General features: G+C 44.6%; 1 protein-coding gene across 2 annotated transcripts in view; it reads left to right on the forward strand.

The window, feature by feature from the left end:
- LOC139422782 (E3 ubiquitin-protein ligase Praja-2-like) overlaps nucleotides 1-20,913 on the forward strand; it is a 158,015-nt gene extending 137,102 nt beyond the window's left edge. The window contains exons 1-9 of one of the 2 annotated variants that reach the window (XM_071174124.1): nucleotides 8,072-8,145; nucleotides 12,678-12,872; nucleotides 13,307-14,342; nucleotides 14,898-15,059; nucleotides 15,835-16,020; nucleotides 16,256-16,367; nucleotides 18,857-18,971; nucleotides 19,992-20,107; nucleotides 20,347-20,913. In XM_071174124.1, the coding sequence (XP_071030225.1) occupies nucleotides 12,680-12,872; nucleotides 13,307-14,342; nucleotides 14,898-15,059; nucleotides 15,835-16,020; nucleotides 16,256-16,367; nucleotides 18,857-18,971; nucleotides 19,992-20,107; nucleotides 20,347-20,472 (2,046 nt within the window). In that variant the 5' untranslated portion in view covers nucleotides 8,072-8,145; nucleotides 12,678-12,679 and the 3' untranslated portion in view covers nucleotides 20,473-20,913. Of the gene's footprint in view, nucleotides 1-8,071; nucleotides 8,146-12,677; nucleotides 12,873-13,306; nucleotides 14,343-14,897; nucleotides 15,060-15,834; nucleotides 16,021-16,255; nucleotides 16,368-18,856; nucleotides 18,972-19,991; nucleotides 20,108-20,346 lie in introns of those variants that run through there. The other variant, XM_071174125.1, reaches the window with a different exon arrangement.
- Nucleotides 20,914-21,182: the final 269 nt, after the last annotated feature.

Below are 21,182 nucleotides of genomic sequence, written 5' to 3' on the forward strand. Positions count from 1 at the left end.
TTGTAATTGTATCATCAAGGTCAAGTCATCTACATTTGGCAGAATTAATTTATTCGTTTAAAGATTTGCTTCATTAATCATTATCTTGCTGCAAATGTTCTTCAATATAAATGTTTCTTATAATATTTTCTCTGGTGGAGAAAGCTTCAAAGATCCCCATCCCTTGCTTGGAACTCAAGCTGATTTAGGAACCAATTTCTATGAAGCCTCTTTAGCCTGGTGTGCAGGGCCAGTTCTAGACATAAGTGACATAAGTGTCCGATTAGGGGCCCCGGCCGATATGCGGCGACATATCCCAAAAAAAAAACAATTATTATTATTACTTTTTTTTAAATGTAGGACCTTAGTCGGGGTCTCAACTTAATATTAACAGTAAGAATAGCAGAATACACCTGGTGCAATTACGAAATTTGGTTGTGCGTCAGCACTTTTTCTCTTGTTATTTCAGTCACTGACACTCACTCAGTTAGCCATGTCAGTTAACAATTTATAGATTGGTAGTTAGTCTAGCCAGCTATCTAAGCTTGTAGTAATCAAGGCCGAATACCGATTGGACATGCATGGCAGGTGCCCAGGGGCCATGACCTTTAGGGGGCCCACAAGGATTTTGTTAGTCATTCTCACTCAGATATCATATGGCATAAGTCATTACAAAATGCGTAGGATTGCAGGAGATTAGCTGTAAAACTGCAGAAATGATCTCCACCCCATAGCAAAAAGAAATCGGCAGAATTGCAGGAAATTTGCTGTAAAACTGCAAAAAAATGTATCTCTAATGAAGTCATGAAGTATTGTGAACTAAAGAGGGACACCAGACTCACCTAGCAGCAGGCTGTTCTTGAGGAGGAGTAGCAGCCAGCATAGAGGCTGTCAAAGAGTTCTGGCCTTGGAGCTTGCCTGGTAGGGGTTGAAAGGTAAATCCAGCCACCAGCTGCCCAGTTATGCAAGCCTACCAGAAGAGCTAGATTCCTTCTATGCTCACTTCCAGGCAAGCAACACTGAACCATGTATGAGAGCACCAGCTGTTCCGGACGACTGTGAGCTTACACGCTCCATAGCTGATGTGAGTAAGACCTTCAAACAGGTTAACATTCACTCGGCCTCAGGGCCAGACGGATTACCAGGAAGTGTACTCTGAGCTTGCGCAAACCAGCTGGAAAGTGTCCTCACAGACATTTTCAAACTCTCCCTGACCAAGTCTGTAATACCTACATGTTCCAAGCAGACCACCATAGTCCCTGTGCCCAAGATAACCTGCCTAAATGACTATCACCCTGTAGCACTCACATCTGTAGCCATGAAATGCTTCGAAAGGCGGGTGATGGCTCACATCAACACTATCATCCCAGACACTTCAGATCCACTCCAATTCATACCGGCCCAACAGATAAACAGTTGACGCTATATTTATTGCACTCCACACTGCCCTTTCCCACCTGGAAAGGATTCCCTTTGGCTGGGTTTCCCGTTGTAATCCATGACAGTTTGCAAGCCCTGCCACATCCGACGAGCGTCAGGGCCCTTATGGTAGGATTTGATCTTTGCCCTGTATTTATGTTTTGCCTGTTTGATGGTTCATTATTTCTTATGTCTCCGGATTAGTATTCCGCTCCTGGAAAGCGACAGCTCTAGCCTTTAACTCAGTGCAGATGTTGCCTGTAATCCATGGCTTCTGGTTTTGATATGTAATTATGGTCACTGCAGGGACAATGTCGTCAATGCAGTTATTAATGAACCTGTGTGTCACGTTCTGACCTTTATTTCCTTTGTTTTGTCATTATTTAGTATGGTCAGGGCGTGAGTTGGGGTGGGCAGTCTATGTTTGTTTTTCTATGATTTTGGGGATTTCTATGTTTCGGCCTAGTATGGTTCTCAATCAGAGGCAGGTGTCATTAGTTGTCTCTGATTGAGAATCATACTTAGGTAGCCTGGGTTTCACTGTTTGTTTGTGGGGGATTGTCTATGTTAGTTGCTTGTGTCAGCACAGTTCTTAGGATAGCTTCATGGTCGTTATTTGTTTATTTGGTTTTGTACAGTTTACTTTGTGTTTTTTTGTCGTCATCTATTAAATTATGTATTCACACCACGCTGCGCTTTGGTCCTCTCCTTCCCAGGAAGAAAGCCGTGACAGAATCACCCACCACAACAGGACCAAGCAGCGTGGTGACAGGCAGCGGCAGCAGAAGCAGCGCAAGGAGGAATGGACATGGGAGGACGAGTTGGACGGTAAAGGACCCTGGGCACAGCCAGGAGAATATCGTCGCCCCAAAGAAGAGCTGGAGGCAGCGAAGGCAGAGAGGTGCTGGTATGAGGAGGCAGCACGGCGGCGCGGATGGAAGCCCGAGAGTCAGCCCCAAAAATGTATTGGGGGGGGGCACAGGAAGTGTGGCGAAGCCAGGTAGGAGACCTGCGCCAACTTCCTGTGCTTACCGGAGGGCGAGAGAGACCGGGCAGGCACCATGTTATGCTGAGGAGCGCATGGTGTCCCCAGTGCGGGTGCATAGCCCGGTGCGGTACATACCAGCTCCTCGCATCGGCCGGGCTAGAGTGGACATCGAGCCAGGTGCCATGAAGCCGGCTCTATGCATCTGGTCTCCAGTGCATCTCCTTGGGCCGGCGTACATGGCACCAGCCTTACGCATGGTGTCCCCGGTTCGCCAGCACAGCCCAGTGCGGACTATTCCACCTCGCCACACTGGCAGGGCGATCGGGAGCATTCAACCAAGTAAGGTTGGGCAGGCTCGGTGCTCAAGAGCTCCAGTGCGCCTGCACGGTCCGGTCTATCCAGTACCACCTCCACGCACCAGCCCTCCGGTGGCAGCCCCCCGCACCAGGCTGTCTCTCCGTCTCATCCCTACAGGTGCTCCCGCCTGTCCAGTGCTGCTGGAGCCTTCCTCCTCTCCAGCGCTGCCGGAGTCTCCCACCTGTCCGGCACTGCCAGAGCTTCCGCCCCTCAGTCCAGAGGCACCAGATCCCCTCAGTCCAGAGGCGCCAGAGTTCCTCTGTCCAGCGCTGCCAGAGCCTTCCTCCTCTCCAGCGCTGCCAGAGTCTCCAGTCTGCCCAGCACCGTCTGAGCTGGCCGTCTGCCCAGCGCCGCCTGAGCTGCCTCTCTGTCATGAGCTGCCAGAGCCGCCAGTCAGCCAGGATCTGCCAGAGCCGCCAGTCAGCCAGGATCTGCCAGAGCCGCCAGTCAGCCAGGATCTGCCAGAGCCGCCAGTCAGCCAGGATCTGCCAGAGCCGCCAGTCAGCCAGGATCTGCCAGAGCCGCCAGTCAGCCAGGATCTGCCAGAGCCATCAGTCAGCCAGGATCTGCCAGAGTCGTCAGCCAGTCCCGAGCTGCCCCTCAGTCCAGTGGGGCCATTTAGAAGGGTCGCCGTGTTTAGGAGGCCACGGAGGCGGACAATGAGGCGGAGAAAGACTGTGGTGAAGTGGGGTCCACGTCCCGCGCCAGAGCCGCCACCGCGGACAGACGCCCACCCAGACCCTCCCCTATAGGTTAAGGTTTTGCGGCCGGAGTCCGCACCTTTGGGGGGGTGGTACTGTCACGTTCTGACCTTTATTTCCTTTGTTTTGTCATTCTTTAGTATGGTCAGGGCGTGAGTTGGGGTGGGCAGTCTACGTTTGTTTTTCTATGATTTTGGGGATTTCTATGTTTCAGCCTAGTATGGTTCTCAATCAGAGGCAGGTGTCATTAGTTGTCTCTGATTGAGAATCATACATAGGTAGCCTGGGTTTCACTGTTTGTTTGTGGGTGATTGTCTATGTTAGTTGCTTGTGTCAGCACAGTTCTTAGGATAGCTTCACGGTCGTTATTTGTGTATTTGGTTTTGTACAGTTTACTTCGTGTTTTTTTTTTTATCGTCATCAATTAAATTATGCATTCACACCACGCTGCGGTTTGGTCCTCTCCTTCCCAGGAAGAAAGCCGTGACACCGTGACTAATGTGGTAAACTCCTCAATGGTATCGGATGAATCTCCGAACATATTCCAGTTTGTGCTAACAAAACAGTCCTGTAGCTTAGCATCTGCTTCATCGGACCAAATTCGTATTGGTACTTACTTTTTGAGTTTTTGCTTGTAACAATGAATCAGGGGGATATAATTCTGATTTAGATTTGCCAAATGGAGGGTGAGTTAGCGCTTTGCATGCGTGGAAGTAAAGATGGTAGGAACACCTAGGTGGGGATGCTGTTCATTGACTACAGCTCATCGTTCAAGACCATAGTGCCCCCAAGAGCATCACTATACTAAGAACCCTGGGACTAAACACCTCCCTCTGCTACTGGATCTTGAACTTCCAGGTGGTAAGGGTGGGCAACACCTACCCCTTAAGGGTGTGTGCTTAGTCTCCTCCTGTACTCCCTGTTCACCCACGTCTACCCGGATAAAGCACTAGATAAACTTCAGTTAGTGCTAAATACGGCTGCTAGAATCCTGACTAGAACCCAAAAATTTGATAATATTACTCCAGTGCTAGCCTCCCTACACTGGCTTCCTGTTGAGGAAAGGGATGATTTCAAGGTCTTACTGCTAACCTACAAAGCATTACATGGGCTTGCTCCTACCTATCTTTCCGATTTGGTCCTGCCGTACATACTGTACCTACACGTACACTATGGTCACAAGATGCAGGCCTCCTAATTGTCCCTAGAATTTCTAAGCAAACAGCTGGAGGCAGGGCTTTCTCCTATAGAGCTCCATTTTTATGGAATGGTCTGCCTACCCATGTGAGAGACGCAGACTCGGTCTCAACCTTTAAGTCTTTACTGAAGACTCATCTTTTCAGTAGGTCATATGATTGAGTGTAGTCTGGCCCAGGAGTGTGAAGGTGAACGGAAAGGCTCTGGAGCAACGAACCACCCTTGCTGTCTCTGCCTGGCCGTTTCACCTCTCTCCACTGGGATTCTCTGCCTCTAACCCTATTACAGGGGCTGAGTCACTGGCTTACTGGTGCTCTTCCATGCCGTCCCTAGGAGGGGTGCGTCACTTGAGTGTGTTGAGTCACTGACGTGATCTTCCTGTCTGGGTTGGCGCCCCCCCTGGGTTGTGCCGTGGTGGAGATCTTTGTGGGCTATACTCGGCTTTGTCTCAGGATGGTAAGTTGGTGGTTGAAGATATCCCTCTAGTGGTGTGGGCACTGTGCTTTGGCAAAGTGGGTGGGGTTATATCCTGCCTGTTTGGCCCTGTCTGGGGGTATCATCGGATGGGGCCACAGTGTTTCCTGGCCCCTCCTGTCTCAGCCTCCAGTAGGTTATGTGTCGGGGGGCTAGGAACAGTCTGTTATATCTGGAGTACTTCTCCTGTCTTATCCGGTGTCCTGTGTGAATTTAAGTATGCTCTCTCTAATTCTCTCTTTCTTTCTCTCTCTCGGAGGACCTGAGCCCTTGGACCATGCCTCAGGACTACCTGGCATGATGACTCCTTGCTGTCGCCAGTCCACCTGGCCGTGCTGCTGCTCCAGTTTCAACTGTTCTGCCTGCGGCTATGGAACCCTGACCAGCTCACCGGACGTGCTACCTGTCCCAGACCTGCTGTTTTCAACTCTCTAGAGACAGCAGGAGCGGTAGAGATACTCTTAATGATCGGCTATGAAAAGCCAACTGACATTTACTCCTGAGGTGCTGACTTGTTGCACCCTCGACAACTACTGTGATTATTATTATTTGACCATGCTGGTCATTTATGAACATTTGAACATCTTGGCCATGTTCTGTTATAATCTCCACCTGGCACAGCCAGAAGAGGACTGGCCACCCCTCATAGCCTGGTTCCTCTCTAGGTTTCTTCCTAGGTTTTGGCCTTTCTAGGGAGTTTTTCCTAGCCACCGTGCTTCTACACCTGCATTGCTTCCTAGCCACCGTGCTTCTAATGTGACTATCCCCGATGCTTCTCCCTATTTTTACCCTTCCCCGCTACAAAGTTTCTCCCTACAGGCAGTCACTGAGTCCGAGGTGCTGAAGGAGCTCCTGAAACTTGACCCCCCAAAAAACATCTGGGTCAGATGGTTTAGACCCTTTCTTCTTTAAGGTTGCTGCCCCTATCATCGCCAAGCCAAACTCCGACCTTTTTAAGGCAGCTACGGTTCGTCCTTTATTTAAAGGGGGAGATCAAGCTGATCCTAACTGTTATAGGCCCTGTTTTTCAAAAGTGTTGGAAAAACTAGTCAGTAATCAACTGACTGGCTTTCTTGATGTCTATAGTATTCTCTTTGTTATTAAATCTGGATTCCGCTCAGGCTATGGATGTGTCACTTCAACCTTAAAGGTCCTCAATGATGTCACCATTGCCCTTGATTCTAAGCAATGTTGTTCTCCTCTTTTTATTGACTTGGTCAAAGCTTTTCATATGGTAGGCCATTCCATTCTTGTGGGCTGGCTAAGGAGTATTGGTGTCTCTGAGGGGTCTTGGTCCTGGTTTGCTAATTACCTTTCTCAAAGAGTGCAGTGTATAAAGTCAGAAAATCTGCTGTCTCAGCCACTGCCTGTCACCAAGGGATTACCCCAAGGCTCAATCCTAGGCCCCACGCTCTTCTCAATTTACACCAACAACATAGCTCGGGCAGGAGGATTCTCTCTCATCCATTTAAATGCAGATGATACAGTCGTATACTCAGCTGGCCCCTCCACAGATTTTATGTTAAATGCTCTACAACAAAGCTTTCTTAGTGTCCAACAAGCTTTCTCTACCCTTAACCTTGTTCTGAACACCTCCAAAACAAAGTTTGGTTTGGTAAGAAGAATGCCCCTCTCCCCACAGGTGTGATTACTGCCTCTGAGGGTTTAGAGCTTGATGTAGTCACCTCATACAAGTACTTGGGAGTATGGCTAGATGGTACACTGCCCTTCGCTCAGGTTTCCTCTATCATATTCACTCCTCTTTCACCCTAGCTGCCAAACTAACCCTGATTCAGATGACCATCCTACCCATGCTAGATTATGGAGACGTAATTTATAGATCAGCAGGTAAGGGTGCTCTCGAGGTGTCCTGCTCATCTCTCTTATTATAGTAGACGCACGGTTTAAATCCCCTCTACAGGATCGGTGGGTCCCCCGCGGGACAGTTGAGATAATGTAATGTGATTAGCATGAGGGAGTAAGTAACAAAAACATTTCCCAGGACATATTTCCCAGGACATCTGATATTGGTAGAAAGCTTAAATTCTTGTTAATCTACCTGTACTGTCCAATTTGCAGTAGCTATTACAGTGAAATAATACCATGCTATTGTTTGAGGAGAGTGCACAGTTATGAACTTGAACATGTATTAATAAACCAATTAGGCACATTTGGGCAGTCTTGGTACAAAATGTTAAACAGAAATACAATTGTTCATTGGATCAGTCTAAAAGTTTGCACGTACACTGGTTACATCTAGTGGCCAAAATCTAAATTGCGCCTGGGCTAGAATAATATTTGTTTTTGTTTTTATGCTATTTTGCACACCAGTATTTCTACTTGCACGTCCTCATCTGCACATGTTTCACTCCAGTGTAAATTGCTCAATTGTAATTACTTCGCCACTACTGGCCTATTTATTGCCTTACCTCCTTACTTCATTTGCACACACTGCATATAGATTTTTCTATTGTGTTATTGACTGTGTGTTTGTTTATTCCATGTGTAACTCTCTGTTGTTGTTTTTGTTGCACTGCTTTGCTTTATCTTGGCCAGGTTGCAGTTGTAAATGAAAACTTGTTCTCAACTGGCCTACCTGGTTAAATAAAGGTAAATAAAAAAAATTAAAATACATTATGGCCTTTCTCTTGCATTTCTAAGATGATGGTACAAAAAAATGCAAAAAAGCACGTTTTTTTCTTTGTATTATATTTTACAAGATCTAATGAGTTATATTACCCTACATTCATTTCACATTTCCACAAACTTCAAAGTGTTCCTTTTCAAATGGTATCAAGAATATGCATATCCCTGCTTTAGGTCCTGAGCTACATACAGGCTGTTAGATTTGGGTATGTCATTTTAGGCGAAAATTGAAAAAAGGGGGCGGATCCCTAAGAGGCTATCGATTGCCAGTGCTGTTTTGGCAACTGATTGGACAAATCCTATCATATGACACTAAGTTTGCCGATGACGTTAGCTTACTTTTTTTTTTCGCAGTTTCGGACGGAGAGAAAGCCTGGGGGACAGGTAATACAGAGATCACTTTGAATAATGGATGTCGCTATAGGTTAAAAGAAACAAGCAATATTGGGACCGGTAATGTTTTATTAATAACAAGTGGACCGTTTTGTCCCTTGGCGTTTGGAAATTGCTAGCTAACTGGACGAGGAAGAAGCTCTTTTGACAAGCTAGCCAGCATAACACGATACCGTTAGCTTGCTAACGTTAGGCCAAGGGTTTTTTCGTGTACTAAACACGAATCTTATTTTCTGAAAATACACCCTATTAATCTGTCAACTAGCAGCCACATAACCAGCTGACTAGATTGACTTCTGTTATCGTAAACTAGCTATTTGTCTTGGGTGCTGTGCAATTTATCTAGCTAGCGAATGACGTCAGTAAAACAACTTTGCAACCAAGCTAGCTAGACAACAATGGCAAGCCGGTTTCAATAATTATGTAGTTAGCTACGCTATTGCTTATTCCGTTTCATTGCTGTCTAGTTTGCTTAAATGTAACAAAGTGTTTGTTTGCTATTAGCTTGCTATCAAGCTAGCTTGTAAAATAATTGTATCAACTAAATTGGTGTCCTTTACAGTCTTGTGACATGCAGGCGACCAGGTTCGAACTAAGTCAGTCACCAAGAGGTCATGGCTAGAAGGGATCTAGTTCTTGTCACATTAACGTCAAATTTGACTTTTTGTATCAGGTTAGGCCAATTAACGCTGCAGTTGAGGATAATTCATGTAGCAGGTTGGGATAAATAAACCGTCACAAGAGCAAGATTAAATAGGGAGTGGAAAGGCTATCAGTAGAATTGTTATGACAGGGCATTTCAACTATATTCTTATGGGGGGGGGGGGGCTTCTAACTCAGCCTGTGATCATCATAGAGGGGAACATAAGGCACGCCAATCCGCCAGAGAGTCTTAGCATTCAAGAATGGTGTCGTAATAGCTAGAGCCAAATTTATTGGTAGGAAATAAATTAAACATGCCACATTGGCTTCAAAAACGGCCAGAAGTTTGTTTACCACAGTGAGTGTTTGATTCTCTGTTCTCCAAGATGTTGTCTCTGGTTTTGAATCTACATTTTATGAGCTGCATTTTAAAACTGAATATGAATTCATCTGAGATGTTTATATATGAAACTTTGATAATTTCAAGTTTATCAGTTGTAAACTTGATACAGACGATGAATGCAACATCTACCATATTGAAATCAAATATATCAATATTGAACGGATTGAATTTTAAAATGAAATGCAATATTTATTCAATTCAGTTTCAAATCATGGAATGAAAGTTAAATTTCTGAATTCCATGATTCAATTTGTGCATTACATATTCAAAAATATTCAATTCATTATCCTAATACAAATAAAGAAATATGGAATTCAAATGCAATTTTTATTTGCTAACTTTTCCAGACTGTTTTTAAGTGTAAAGAAGGCCTCCACTAATGTTATGGTTTGCAGCAGTGTTTCTTGTATCTGGATCAAAGCTATAACAACAAAAAAAATGCAGTTATTCTCACACAAACTCTTTTTAGACAAATAGGTCTATTTTGACAATATGGACTATATCTAGATTCTGAATGTTTCTTATTTATTCAACATAAATACATATGTATCTCAAAAGTACCACATTTGATTTAGCTTATTTGTTAGACATATTTGTGACAATATACTATTCAAACATGTCAAATTTCCAGAGTGAGCTCTCTGGCACTTTGAATGATATGACCCATTTTATACATAGAAATGAGGTCATTAACCAATCACAGCCCTCCTTTAGGATTAAACATTCAACAAATTACCAGCAGAAGGGAGTCCCCTTTGAATCCATTTTCCAATTCACTGTGTTGGTGGTGCTTATAAAATGTATCAAATCTTCAGAATTAGTAGTGAGCCCACTGGAAATCTGATGTACTTGTAGAGTATATTGTTCCAAACAATGTCTTCAAATGAACAAAATCAAAAAGGATACTTTTGAGATGTTTTATTTAACTAGGCAAGTCCGTTAGGAACAAATTCTTATTTACAATGACTGACTACACCGGCCAAACTCTGATGCTGGGCCAATTGTGCACCGCCCTAAGGGACTCCCAATTGCTGCCGGTTGTGATACAACCTGGATATTAACATTCATATTTTTTATGTTGAATGAATACATTTCATGTGAAATTCTATTTCAGAATTTAGACATACTTCATATGTTAGAGCACACTATAAATATTATGAACCAAGATGTCTGCATCATGTACAGTTCACAGATCATAGGGTATACATTGCATTCGGAAAGTATTCAGACCTCTTGACTTTTTCAATGTTTTGTAATGTTACAGCCTTGCTCTAAAATGGATTACGTTGTTTTTCCTCCTCATCAATGTACAAACACTACCCTATAATGACAAAGCAAAACACAGGTTTTTAGACATTTTTGTAAATGTGTACTTTTTTTTTTTTACTGAGATCACATTTACATAAGTATTCAGACCCTTTACTCAGTAATTTGTTGAAGCACCTTTGGCAGCGATTACAGCCTTGAGTCTTCTTGGGTATGACGCTATCAGTTTGGCACACCTGTATTTGGGGAGTTTCTCCCATTCTTCTCTGCAGATCCTCTCAAGCTCTGTCAGGTTGGATGGGGAGTGTCGCTGCACAGCTATTTTCAGGTCTCTCCAGAGATGTTCGATCAAATTCAAGTCCAGGCTCTGGCTGGGCCACTCAAGAACATTCAGAGACTTGTCTGGAAGCCACTCCTGCGTTGCCTTGGCTGTGTGCCTAGTGTCGTCCTGTTGGAAGGGGAACCTTCGCCTCAGTCTGAGGTCCTGATCTCTCTGGATGAGGTTTTCATCAAGGATGTATCTGTACATGTATGAAACTTTGAAACATGAACACACTAGCTAGCTCCATTTGAACAACTGACTCAAGAAATAAGCCTGCAGCAGACGTGATACCCTCTGTCATTGAAACGCCTGCTCAACAAACTGCTGACACAGGCTGTGAACAAGCGGTTCGGTGGCATTCTCTCTTTACTCTGTCGCCACCATGCTCGACTCTATGTACAAGAACCACTACTTCGATGCAGACAAGAAACAGGGTTTACGTGAAATGTTACATACACCGCTGGACAAGATGGAAACGGACGCATTGACAGTGCACACCGAGGAAGAGAAGCCATGGACAGACAGCTGAAACATCACTGCTTGACATGTATGATGAAATCCTGGTTGAGAATGAAACAAATGAACAATGAAACAGCACAGCAAGTGAAAGAAATAGGTTTTGATTATGTTTTACTGGTAATGGGGACATACGTGAATGCCAACAACTTTTTGATCTCTCTCTCTCTCTGTGTGTGTGTGTGTAACCGTTTATTTAACTAGGGAAGTCCGTTAAGAACCATTTTTTTTATTTACAATGACGGCCTACCCTGGTCAAACCCAGACAACACTGGGCCAATTGTGCGCCGCCGCCGCCCTATAGGACTCCCAATCACGGCCGGATGTGATACAGACTGGATTCGAACCAGGGACTGTAGTGAAGCCTCTTGCACTGAGATGCAGTGCCTTAGACCTCTGTGTCCGTGTGTGTCTTAACTATTTAACTACTAGAGTGCTTAAAAGGACACAAAAAATGTAAATATCGGTATCAGGTTTTTTGGCAAGGAAAATATCGGTATCGGCCAAGAATGTTATCGGTGCATCACTACTGTCAGAGTGACAATTGGGCACCTGGTCACTTCCTTGACCAAGGCCCTTCTCCCCCGGTTACTCAGTTTGGCCAGGTGGCCAGCACTAGGAAGAGTGTTGGTGGTTCCAAACTTCTTCCATTTAAGAATGATGGAGGCCACTGTGTTCTTGGGAACCTTCAATGCTGCAGAAATGTTTTTGTACCCTTCCCCAGATCTGTGCCTCCTGTCTTGGAGCTCTACGGACAATTCCTTTGACCTCATGGCTTGGTTTTTGCTATGACATGTACTGTCAACTGTGGGACCTTTTATATAGACAGGTGTGTGCCTTTCCAAATCATGTCCAATCAATTAAATTTACCACAGGTGGACTCCAATCAGTTGTAGAAACATCTCAGGGATGATCAATGGAAACAGGATGCACCTGAGCTCAATTTCGATTCTCATAGCAAAGGGTCTGAAATAAGGTATTTCTGTTTATTTTCACTTTGTCATTATGGGGTATTGTGTGAAGATTGAAGGAGGGATACATTTTTTTGAATAAGGCTGTAACATAACAATGTGATAAAAGGGAAGGGTTGTTAATACTTAGCGACTGTACTCTAGGGCTGAAGTCACGTTCATCAGGATCTAAAAAAAATATGTTTGCAATGCAAATGTAGAAAGCATGTTTAACATTCATCCTTTCAATTAAGTTTCTACGTGAGAATTGCCAGAATAATCGGAGGTACCAAAAATATTTTTGGCTTTGCTGGCATCGAATCAACCAGTAGGTTTAATCGAACCTGAAAGTAGACCATCAGTCACTCTTTGAAACACAATGCGCCAAATTAAAAGTTGCAATGTTGTTATTTTCTCTCTGTAGTGATGGGTCAGGAAGCTGGCAAACCAGCCTGGCCCAAACCACCTGGTGGACATCAGACAATCACAGGAAGGCGATACGGCAGGAGGCATGCATACGTTAGCTTCCGTCCAACCTCTGCCAAGCACAGGAACCCATCCAGCGTGGAGGATTGGCCCGATACGGAAATGGACGGTGTCCGTAGAGCGCATTCCATATGTACGTTCACGGTGCAATAGATAAATACGACTAAGTCCCATTTGCAGTATATTGAATAGCTGAGGAACAAGCTTGTAGGCTATTTGAGTCAGGCCTATATTTCTACATGATATCAAGGTCAACAAATCAATTGAAGTTATGTTTATTATTTTTTTGACATCATGGCAGACCACTAAGCAACTCCTGTAGTGAGCAGCAGCATGTGAGTAAGTGCTGCACCCACTGCACCGGGGCAGGTTTGGATCCATTTATCCTGTGACATGGAATTCAGTGTGAGCAGCTAAGCCTATAAACCCCAATCTGCTCCATAAATGGTGGCTGGCTGGAGCTGCTGCATGCTATGTCAGTATTTAGCAAGTATAATAGTTGTGTATTGGCAAGTCATGGTAATAGTAGATGTTTTAGCTGTAACTAAATGCCTTTCTCATTTCTAGCTTCAAAAGGAAACATCTCCTCGATGCTTCACGCCATCTTTCCTGTCTCATCGAATTCGGTTCACCCAGAGGTGAAAATCAAATCTGGCAAAGATCCTCCCCACAAGAAACAGTCAACTTCTAGGCAGTCATCGAAAGCCCACTCCATCCACTACAAAAAGAGTGACCAACCTGTAGCCTCAGACCAGGACCAAAATGGTGGCTCGAAGAAAAGTGCAGAAGCTAGTGCATGGCCTATCCCCGAGGACGAGGACAGCAACCCTTCTAATTCCAGCATATTGAGCATTGTAAATATTGATGCTTACGAGCCGGACAGTAGTGGCGGCGAGGAGGAGGGGGGACAAGGTTCCGACGCGTCTCACGGTCTCCAGAAAAGACTGGATGACATGATCTTCGAGCTGGGTAAAGAGTTTGACTATCTCAGCGGTTTGCACTCGTATTTGTACACACAATCTAGTGAAGGGACGACAGACTGTTCCCTCAGAGACACTGAGTCAGTGAAAGATTCTAGAACAGATCCTAGATCAGATTCTAACACAGAAGAAATCCCTCCTGAGTGGAATATATCAGAACACAACAGAACAGATCACCTGGAAATCAGCACTGAGTTCCGAACACCAGAGGACCTAGCAACTGTTGGCCCCAAAGGTCCTGCTGAGCTGGGGAACGACGACCAGAGGGGGACCCAGTCAGAGATGGTGGTTAGGCCCAAAATTCGTAAGCAGACTAGTGAAACACACCTGGAGAAGTGGAAGAGTTCTCATGGCGAGGAGGCACACTGTGGCTCAGCCAAACAGGCCAGCAAGACCAAGTGTGTGTCCGCACCACCATTCTTCCTGACACAAACGGAAAGGCCAAACCAGGAGTTTCTCTTTGATTACCCTCCGACTGATTCATATGGGCTTAGCCCTATCGAGAGGAGGGGTGAATATGGAGAAGCTTGTAGCAGATGTATTTCTGATGATGAAAAGGACATCTGGGAAGAGCTGGAGGACTTCAATGAGACGGGTGTTCCTTTCATGAAGGCTGAGGAAAGGTTTAATATACCTTTATATTGTCATTTTTACATATCACCCTTTTATTGCTCTTAGATTGTAATAAAATTGTACAAGACCGTGTGTGTATATATTAGTGTATGTATGTGTGCGTATATATGTATGTGTGTGTGTGTGTGTGTGTGTGTATAATATATATAATATATATATCCCACTGACCATATATATATATGTGTGTGTATATGTAATGGTCAGTGTGATCTAATCATAAGTGTCGGATTTCTGTGATAGGAAAATATCAGTTTAACATTCCACTATAGTTTATCTGCATTTGGAATTATACATAAATGTTAGACAAGGCATTTTCTAGGTCTCTGATGATCATTGACTTTGCAACTCACAATCCTATTGTTGCCTTTCTGTGAAAGTGTGAACACGAAGCTGTCTGTTGTCCTGATAGTGTCAACTGAGGGTTGAGGAAGCGGAGGTTGCTAGTGAAGCGCTTGTGTTTTTACTGCTGAGACCTCTCTGCTAAGCAGATTAGGTGGGGGTGCTTACTAGGTGGACTGACGCATGTGTGTGTTGTGTGTCTGTAGCTCGGAGTGCAGCGAGGGGGAGTGGTCAGCCTTGTGGACGTCGGACTCTGGCCTGGAGAAGGAGCGTGGCTCCAGTCAGGAGAGCTGGGTGACGCTGCCCGGCCTGGACGAACTGCACAGCAGCGGTCTTGAGGACGTCCCCGAGCTCAGCCTGCCCCCTGAGTAAGCAGCAAAATACGGGTCACTCCTGATAACTGCAACATAATACAGCGTTATACGGTCACTTATGATAAATGCTATCAATGGCTTGGGAGTGGCCTAAATGCATGTACTAATCTAGAGTAATGCAGATATGAGTAGTTAAATGAGGAAGTATTGAAATTGGGACTGGGGGACCAGTGCATTTAACTATGTATATCTAATGTATACTATATATTCTATAGTGTATAATGTCATTGGTAAGCACAGCCAATCCTCAGACACCTCCATGTGTTAATGCTGTGATGTGGAACCAAGGTGTGGGCTGGAATAACGATTAAGTGGCACAGCAGCACAGTCTCCAAGCAAGGTCTTACATTAATAAATTAAATCAGTTGAGGTAGGCTGAATCATTTCCATGGATAATGATTTGATGATTAACTAGCTAAGATATGCCAACTAATGTACATATATATCATTTGATCAAATGTTATTGGTCGCATACATATTTAGGAGATGTTATTGCGGGTGTAGCGAAATGCTTGTTCTTAACTCCAGGAGTGCAGTAATATCTAACAATACACAGAAATAAATACCTGTCTGCATAGCCTACATTTCCAGTGCATACTATTTTTGATTCTCATTTGCAAGATGAAAAGTTGGTCATGTCCATTTAGGGCACAAAATGGAAATGATTGTTTCTTATTGGACAAGTCTCTCCCTGTTTGTCAGTTTTCTTCAGTCTGGTGCCCAATGAAATCAACCCGTGTGTGTGTGTGTGTGTGCGTGCGCTGTGCAGGGAGCCGACCCCTCTGGAGGAGGGAGAGATACCGTGGTTGATGTACAACGAGGAGACGGGCAGCAGTAGTGACGAAGACCCAGATGGCATGAGTCACTTTGTCCACCCAGGCCTCTTCATCCTGGATGGGAACAATAACCTGGAGGATGACTCCAGCTTGAGCGAGGACCTGGACGCTGAGTGGAGGTGGGGAACAATTTGGAGTTTTAACTCCAAATTGTGAGAGACGGATGGATGGATAGATTTCTATTGTGATGTTGTGATCATTTTCTGGAGGTGTGTATAATGTTTGACGTTTTACTCCTGTAATGTACTTTGATGAGTTGACATTTGCAACGTGGTAGATGTATGCAGGGCCAGGAGGTTTCCTGACCAGGAATAACGTTATCTGAAAAATAATACTTTTTTTGCTTCATCTTAGGTTGCTAGATGACTTTGGAGAGGGCTTTGGGATGGCCCAGGCTATCTCCTATGTGGATCCTCAGCTCCTCACATACATGGCTCTTGAAGAGCGTCTGGCCCAAGCTATGGAGGTAAGGCTAAAACCCTAGACTCTTACTATGACACGAGTCACTCTAATCAAGTCCACATGACACATAAGTGCAGACAGAAAGGTCTTAGGATCATATTTGTTCACCATTCCATCTCTAAACGTTTTTTGCTTCAAGTGTGCTTTTCAAGATTGTGCCATCCTATGTTGACACATTGAGCTCCTGCTCATCTGACCTGGAGTTTATGATGCTAAACTACCGCCCCCTCCCACTATATGCAGAGGAAATTCACGTGTGGTATCACAGCTGTGTACATATCGCCACAAGCAAACACCAAGGTGGCACTCAGCGAACTGTACAAGATCATTAACCAGCAAGACTTGGGTGACTTGAACCTAGCCCGCCTAAAGCAAATTTTCCCAAAATATTACCAACCTGTATCCTTCCCCACAAAAGGATCCGCTGTGCTTGACCATGTATACACAAACATCCACGATGCGTACAAAGCCTTCCACCGCCCCACTTCGGCCAATCAGATCACGTCTCTCGGTTCCTACTCCCTGCCTACAAGCAGCAACTCGAGGGAGCCACCAACACATAATAGTGAGGTGCTGGACAGAGGAGGCAGACTCAATGCTGCAGGATTGTTTAGAGAATACTGAATGGAATATGTTCAAAGATTCGTCAACCCAGGACTCATCCATCAACATTGAGGAATACACATTGTCAGTCATAGGCTTTATTAGGAAGTGTGTTGATGATGTACCCACACTAACAATCCGAACATACTCAAACCAAAAACCCTGGATGAACGGAGGTATCTGTACAATGCTGAGAGCCTGTACTGCAGCATTCAATGTCAGCAGAACGAACTCCGACTTAGGAAGGCAAAAAGACAGACTCGATCTTGAATTGATGTACGTCCAATCACTCACATCGCATGTGGCAAGGACTACAGACTATCAAAGACTACAAAGGTAAATCCAGCTGTGCGGTACCCACTGACACCTCCCTCCCCAATGCACTTAACACATTCTATATGCTTGCTTCGAGGCAGACAATACAGAGCCATCCAGGAAGATTCTCGCTGCTCTGGGTGACAAGGTGCTTCTACTCTCAGAGACTGACGTGAGAAACTCAAGTGTGAAGAATCACAGCCGCCGGCTCAGGCATCTTTGGCTGCATCTTCTGAGTGTGTGCTGACCAGCTGGCGGGCGTCTTTTCGGACATCTTCAAACTGTCCCTGGCCTAGGCTGTAGTGTCCACCTGCTTTAAGGAGACCATCGTCCCAGTGCCAAAGAAAAACACTCGTCACGCTAACCTCTGTCATCATGAAGTGCTTCAAGAGGCTGGTCATGGCCCACATCAAAGCCAGCATGCCAGGCACACTGGACCCACTCCAATTTTCCTACAGATCCACAGAAGATGGCAGTAACACATTCTGGAGGAAAGGAACAACTACATGAGTGCTGTTTTATTGACAATAGTTCAGCATTCAACACTATTGTTCCCTCCAAGCTCGACACCAAACTCAGAGCCCTGGGTCTCGACACTACCCTTTGCAACTGGATCCTGGACTTCCTGATGGACAGATCACAGGCTGTGAGAATTGGCAACAACTCCTCCTCAGCCCTCTGCTGCACTCCGTTTACCCCATGACTGCATGAACTTTGCCCCTCACCAACTCTATCACGCTTGCTGACGACACCACGGTTGTAGGCCTGATAACCAACAACGATGAGTCAGCCTATAGGGAGGTGGTAAGTGAACTGGCATTGTGGAGTCATGAGAACAACCTCTCCCTCAACGTCAGCAAAACCAAATAATTTATTGTTGACTTAAGGAAACAGAGGGAACATTGCCCAATCCACATCAATGGGACTGTAGTAGAGAGATACAAGTTTTAAATTCCTCAGCGTCCACATCACAAGGACTTGTCATGGACCAACAACAGTGTCTCTACTTCCTAAGGCGGTCCTTTCCAAATACTACCGCTGCACCATCGAGAGCATCCTGACCGGTCGCATCATTGCTTGGTACAGGAATTGCTCCATCCCAGCCATGAGCTTGTTCACTCCTTTACCGTCGGGCAGACGGGATCGGAGCATGAGGCCTGATACCAATGGGCTCAAAAACTGTTTCTATCTATAAGCCATGTAACTGCTGAACACATGAACTGGACTGACCACCTGCTCTGATTCTCCCCACCTTCGCACACATCACAACTGCTGCTACCAGACGTATTATATTGCTTGTGTAAATATTGTACTATAAATTGTGCCTTCCTGTATAATACTTATCCTAGAATATATTTTATTTTGCTTATTGTTGTTGCATTGTCCAGAAGGAACCTGCAAGTGAGCATTTCGTTGGACGATGTATACCATGCATATCCCGTACATACTACTAATAACTTGTTGCTGTCTTGTACCCATTCTTAACAATGTTTACCTACCTACACTTTAATTACATTGTACGCATCCATGTAAATACATAGGGACGTTGGCACCTGATGTTGTTGTGGTTCACAGGCAGCTCTAGCCCACCTGGAGTCCCTGGCCATTGATGTGGAGCAGGCCCACCCTCCGGCTACAGAACAGATTATAGAGTGTCTGCCTCAGATCACCATATTGGAGGACCCCACTGGTAAGTTCACATTGCTAGAAGACCACAGTGGTAGGACCAAACAGACTAGCCCTTCCCTCTGCTTCCTTTGAATTGGCTGTGTGCAATTTCCCATTTTAGCGTTGGCAACAAGAGACTCCTTCATTCTGGGTGTAAGAGGTGAAATACTGCTAAATGTGCAATACCTTCAAGGATTCCATCAATGTCATAATTCACAATGCTCTTTGAAAAAGATCAAGCAAACCCATATTTCCAGTGGTGGAAGGAGTAAGATTAGTTATTTTAATGTTGACATGTGCTAGCTAGTGTAAATGGCCTAGCCAATGCAGGGGTTAATACCAACATGGAGTGCCTTTTGTATCAGGATCAAAAGACATATAATTAGTGGGACTGTCCACTCTGTAAATCCCCACCCTCAGTCTTGCACTAATTCTTACTATTAGCCGGCTGGACCGGCAATCCAGTCCAGACTGACACTGAAGGAAACCAGCTGCTAATATATAGACTCAGAGCACTGTGCTCATTAGTCTGCATGAAATTGATCATAAAGACATCTGCAGGCTGTTTGTCTCAACACATCGATGCATTCCATATGGAAATATTCTGCTGTTACTGATCCAATGTTGATTTAAGAAAGGCGATGTGGTGTCACGATAAGAAATAACTCGCCGTGCGTAACGCAATGCATTGTATGAATGATGGGCACATAATGTAAATGTGTCCGGTGTCTCGTCAAGTTTGACACGCCGTGTGTCCCCGGGAATAAATTGCGGTAAGCAGGTGTCGAGATGGCCGCCATTTGTCATGCCGTGTCGGAGCGAGCGGTTCCATCTGTGTGCTTGTGGATCGAGTGAATGGAGCCTGATGGAATGTAAACGTGTGGGGCTGTGAATACAGAACAGAGTGGATGAGGCCGGGGCTGCAGAACATGTAGTGACAAATGGCCCAACGCCACTCTCGGACACTTATGATTAGTTCTTCTTGTGCGCCTCTCTTTATCCTTGTCTTTCTCTCTCTCGCCTTTTTCCTTTCTCTCTCTAGGTCAGGAACATTGCTGTGCCATCTGCTGTGGTGAGTACGTCAAAGACGAGATTGCAACCCAGCTGCCGTGCCACCACATGTTCCACAAGATCTGCGTGACTCTCTGGCTCCAAAAGGTATGTGTGACTGACTGAGGGCCTCTGTGTGTGGAGAATAACTTATTGTGAAGCTCATTCAGACTCTCCTTCCTAAAGCCTTTATGTACATGGCCTGTACTGCACATAATCATGTAATTTAAGTGATGAGGGTGGTGGCATCAGCCTATATTCAGTCTAGCTCCTGGTCTGTGTCAATGTATTTTGAGTGATGATATGGAAATGTTTATACTGACTGTTATGGTATCTTTTCTCTCTAGTCTGGGACTTGCCCTGTCTGTCGTCACATACTGTCGCCTGTTGTCATGGAGACCACTGCTAACACCTCGTTTGTGTCGGATCAGGACATTCCACCGTCCAATCACAGCGCAGCCGGAATGCGGTGAATCCGCTGGTTACCAATCAACAGCCAGAAAAGATGCCTGTAACGCTTCAATGAAAAATAATTCTTATTACTTTTTCTTTCATTGTCGCTCTCTGCAATGTAACTCTATGAATGAGATTGAATTAGTTCTGCACATGTAAACAAGTTCAAGATCTATGTCTGAGAGACAGTTCAGGCTTATTTTCTGAGAAAATATTATCTGTATAATGTCAAGTCTTTGTTACGAATGTATGTTTTAATGAAGGATATAAAATTAGGAAATTGCAATCTTTGTTTATCCTTAGATTTTCGTTAATGCATTTAAGATTTTACTTGCACATTTTTTTTAATACAGATGAAAGCATTGCTTATGTCCCTCACATTGTACTAACTTCAAAATCATGTTGGTTCCCATGTTCAATAAAGGCTGTAGTGTGGGTAAGTCTTGAACTATCAAAACCAATAACTTCCTTACGAAGAGTTTGTATACATCCACTGTAGAAGCCATTCAGATAGTTGTTTCCACAAGAGATTTAGCACACCACCTTTATTTCTCACAATGTAAGCGGATCATCGAATAAGGATTTCAAAGATAATGGTGTATATTAATTTCTCCACCTTCCTAAATAACGTGACCTGTTGAATTCAAAGAGCCAATAATGTTTTTTTTTTTTATTGCAAGTACAAAGTATAAACAATGACAGGACATGATTGTGAAAGCTAAATCTAACA

This window comes from Oncorhynchus clarkii, chromosome 12 (genome assembly GCF_045791955.1).
Source record: "Oncorhynchus clarkii lewisi isolate Uvic-CL-2024 chromosome 12, UVic_Ocla_1.0, whole genome shotgun sequence".
Lineage (NCBI taxonomy): Eukaryota > Metazoa > Chordata > Actinopteri > Salmoniformes > Salmonidae > Oncorhynchus > Oncorhynchus clarkii.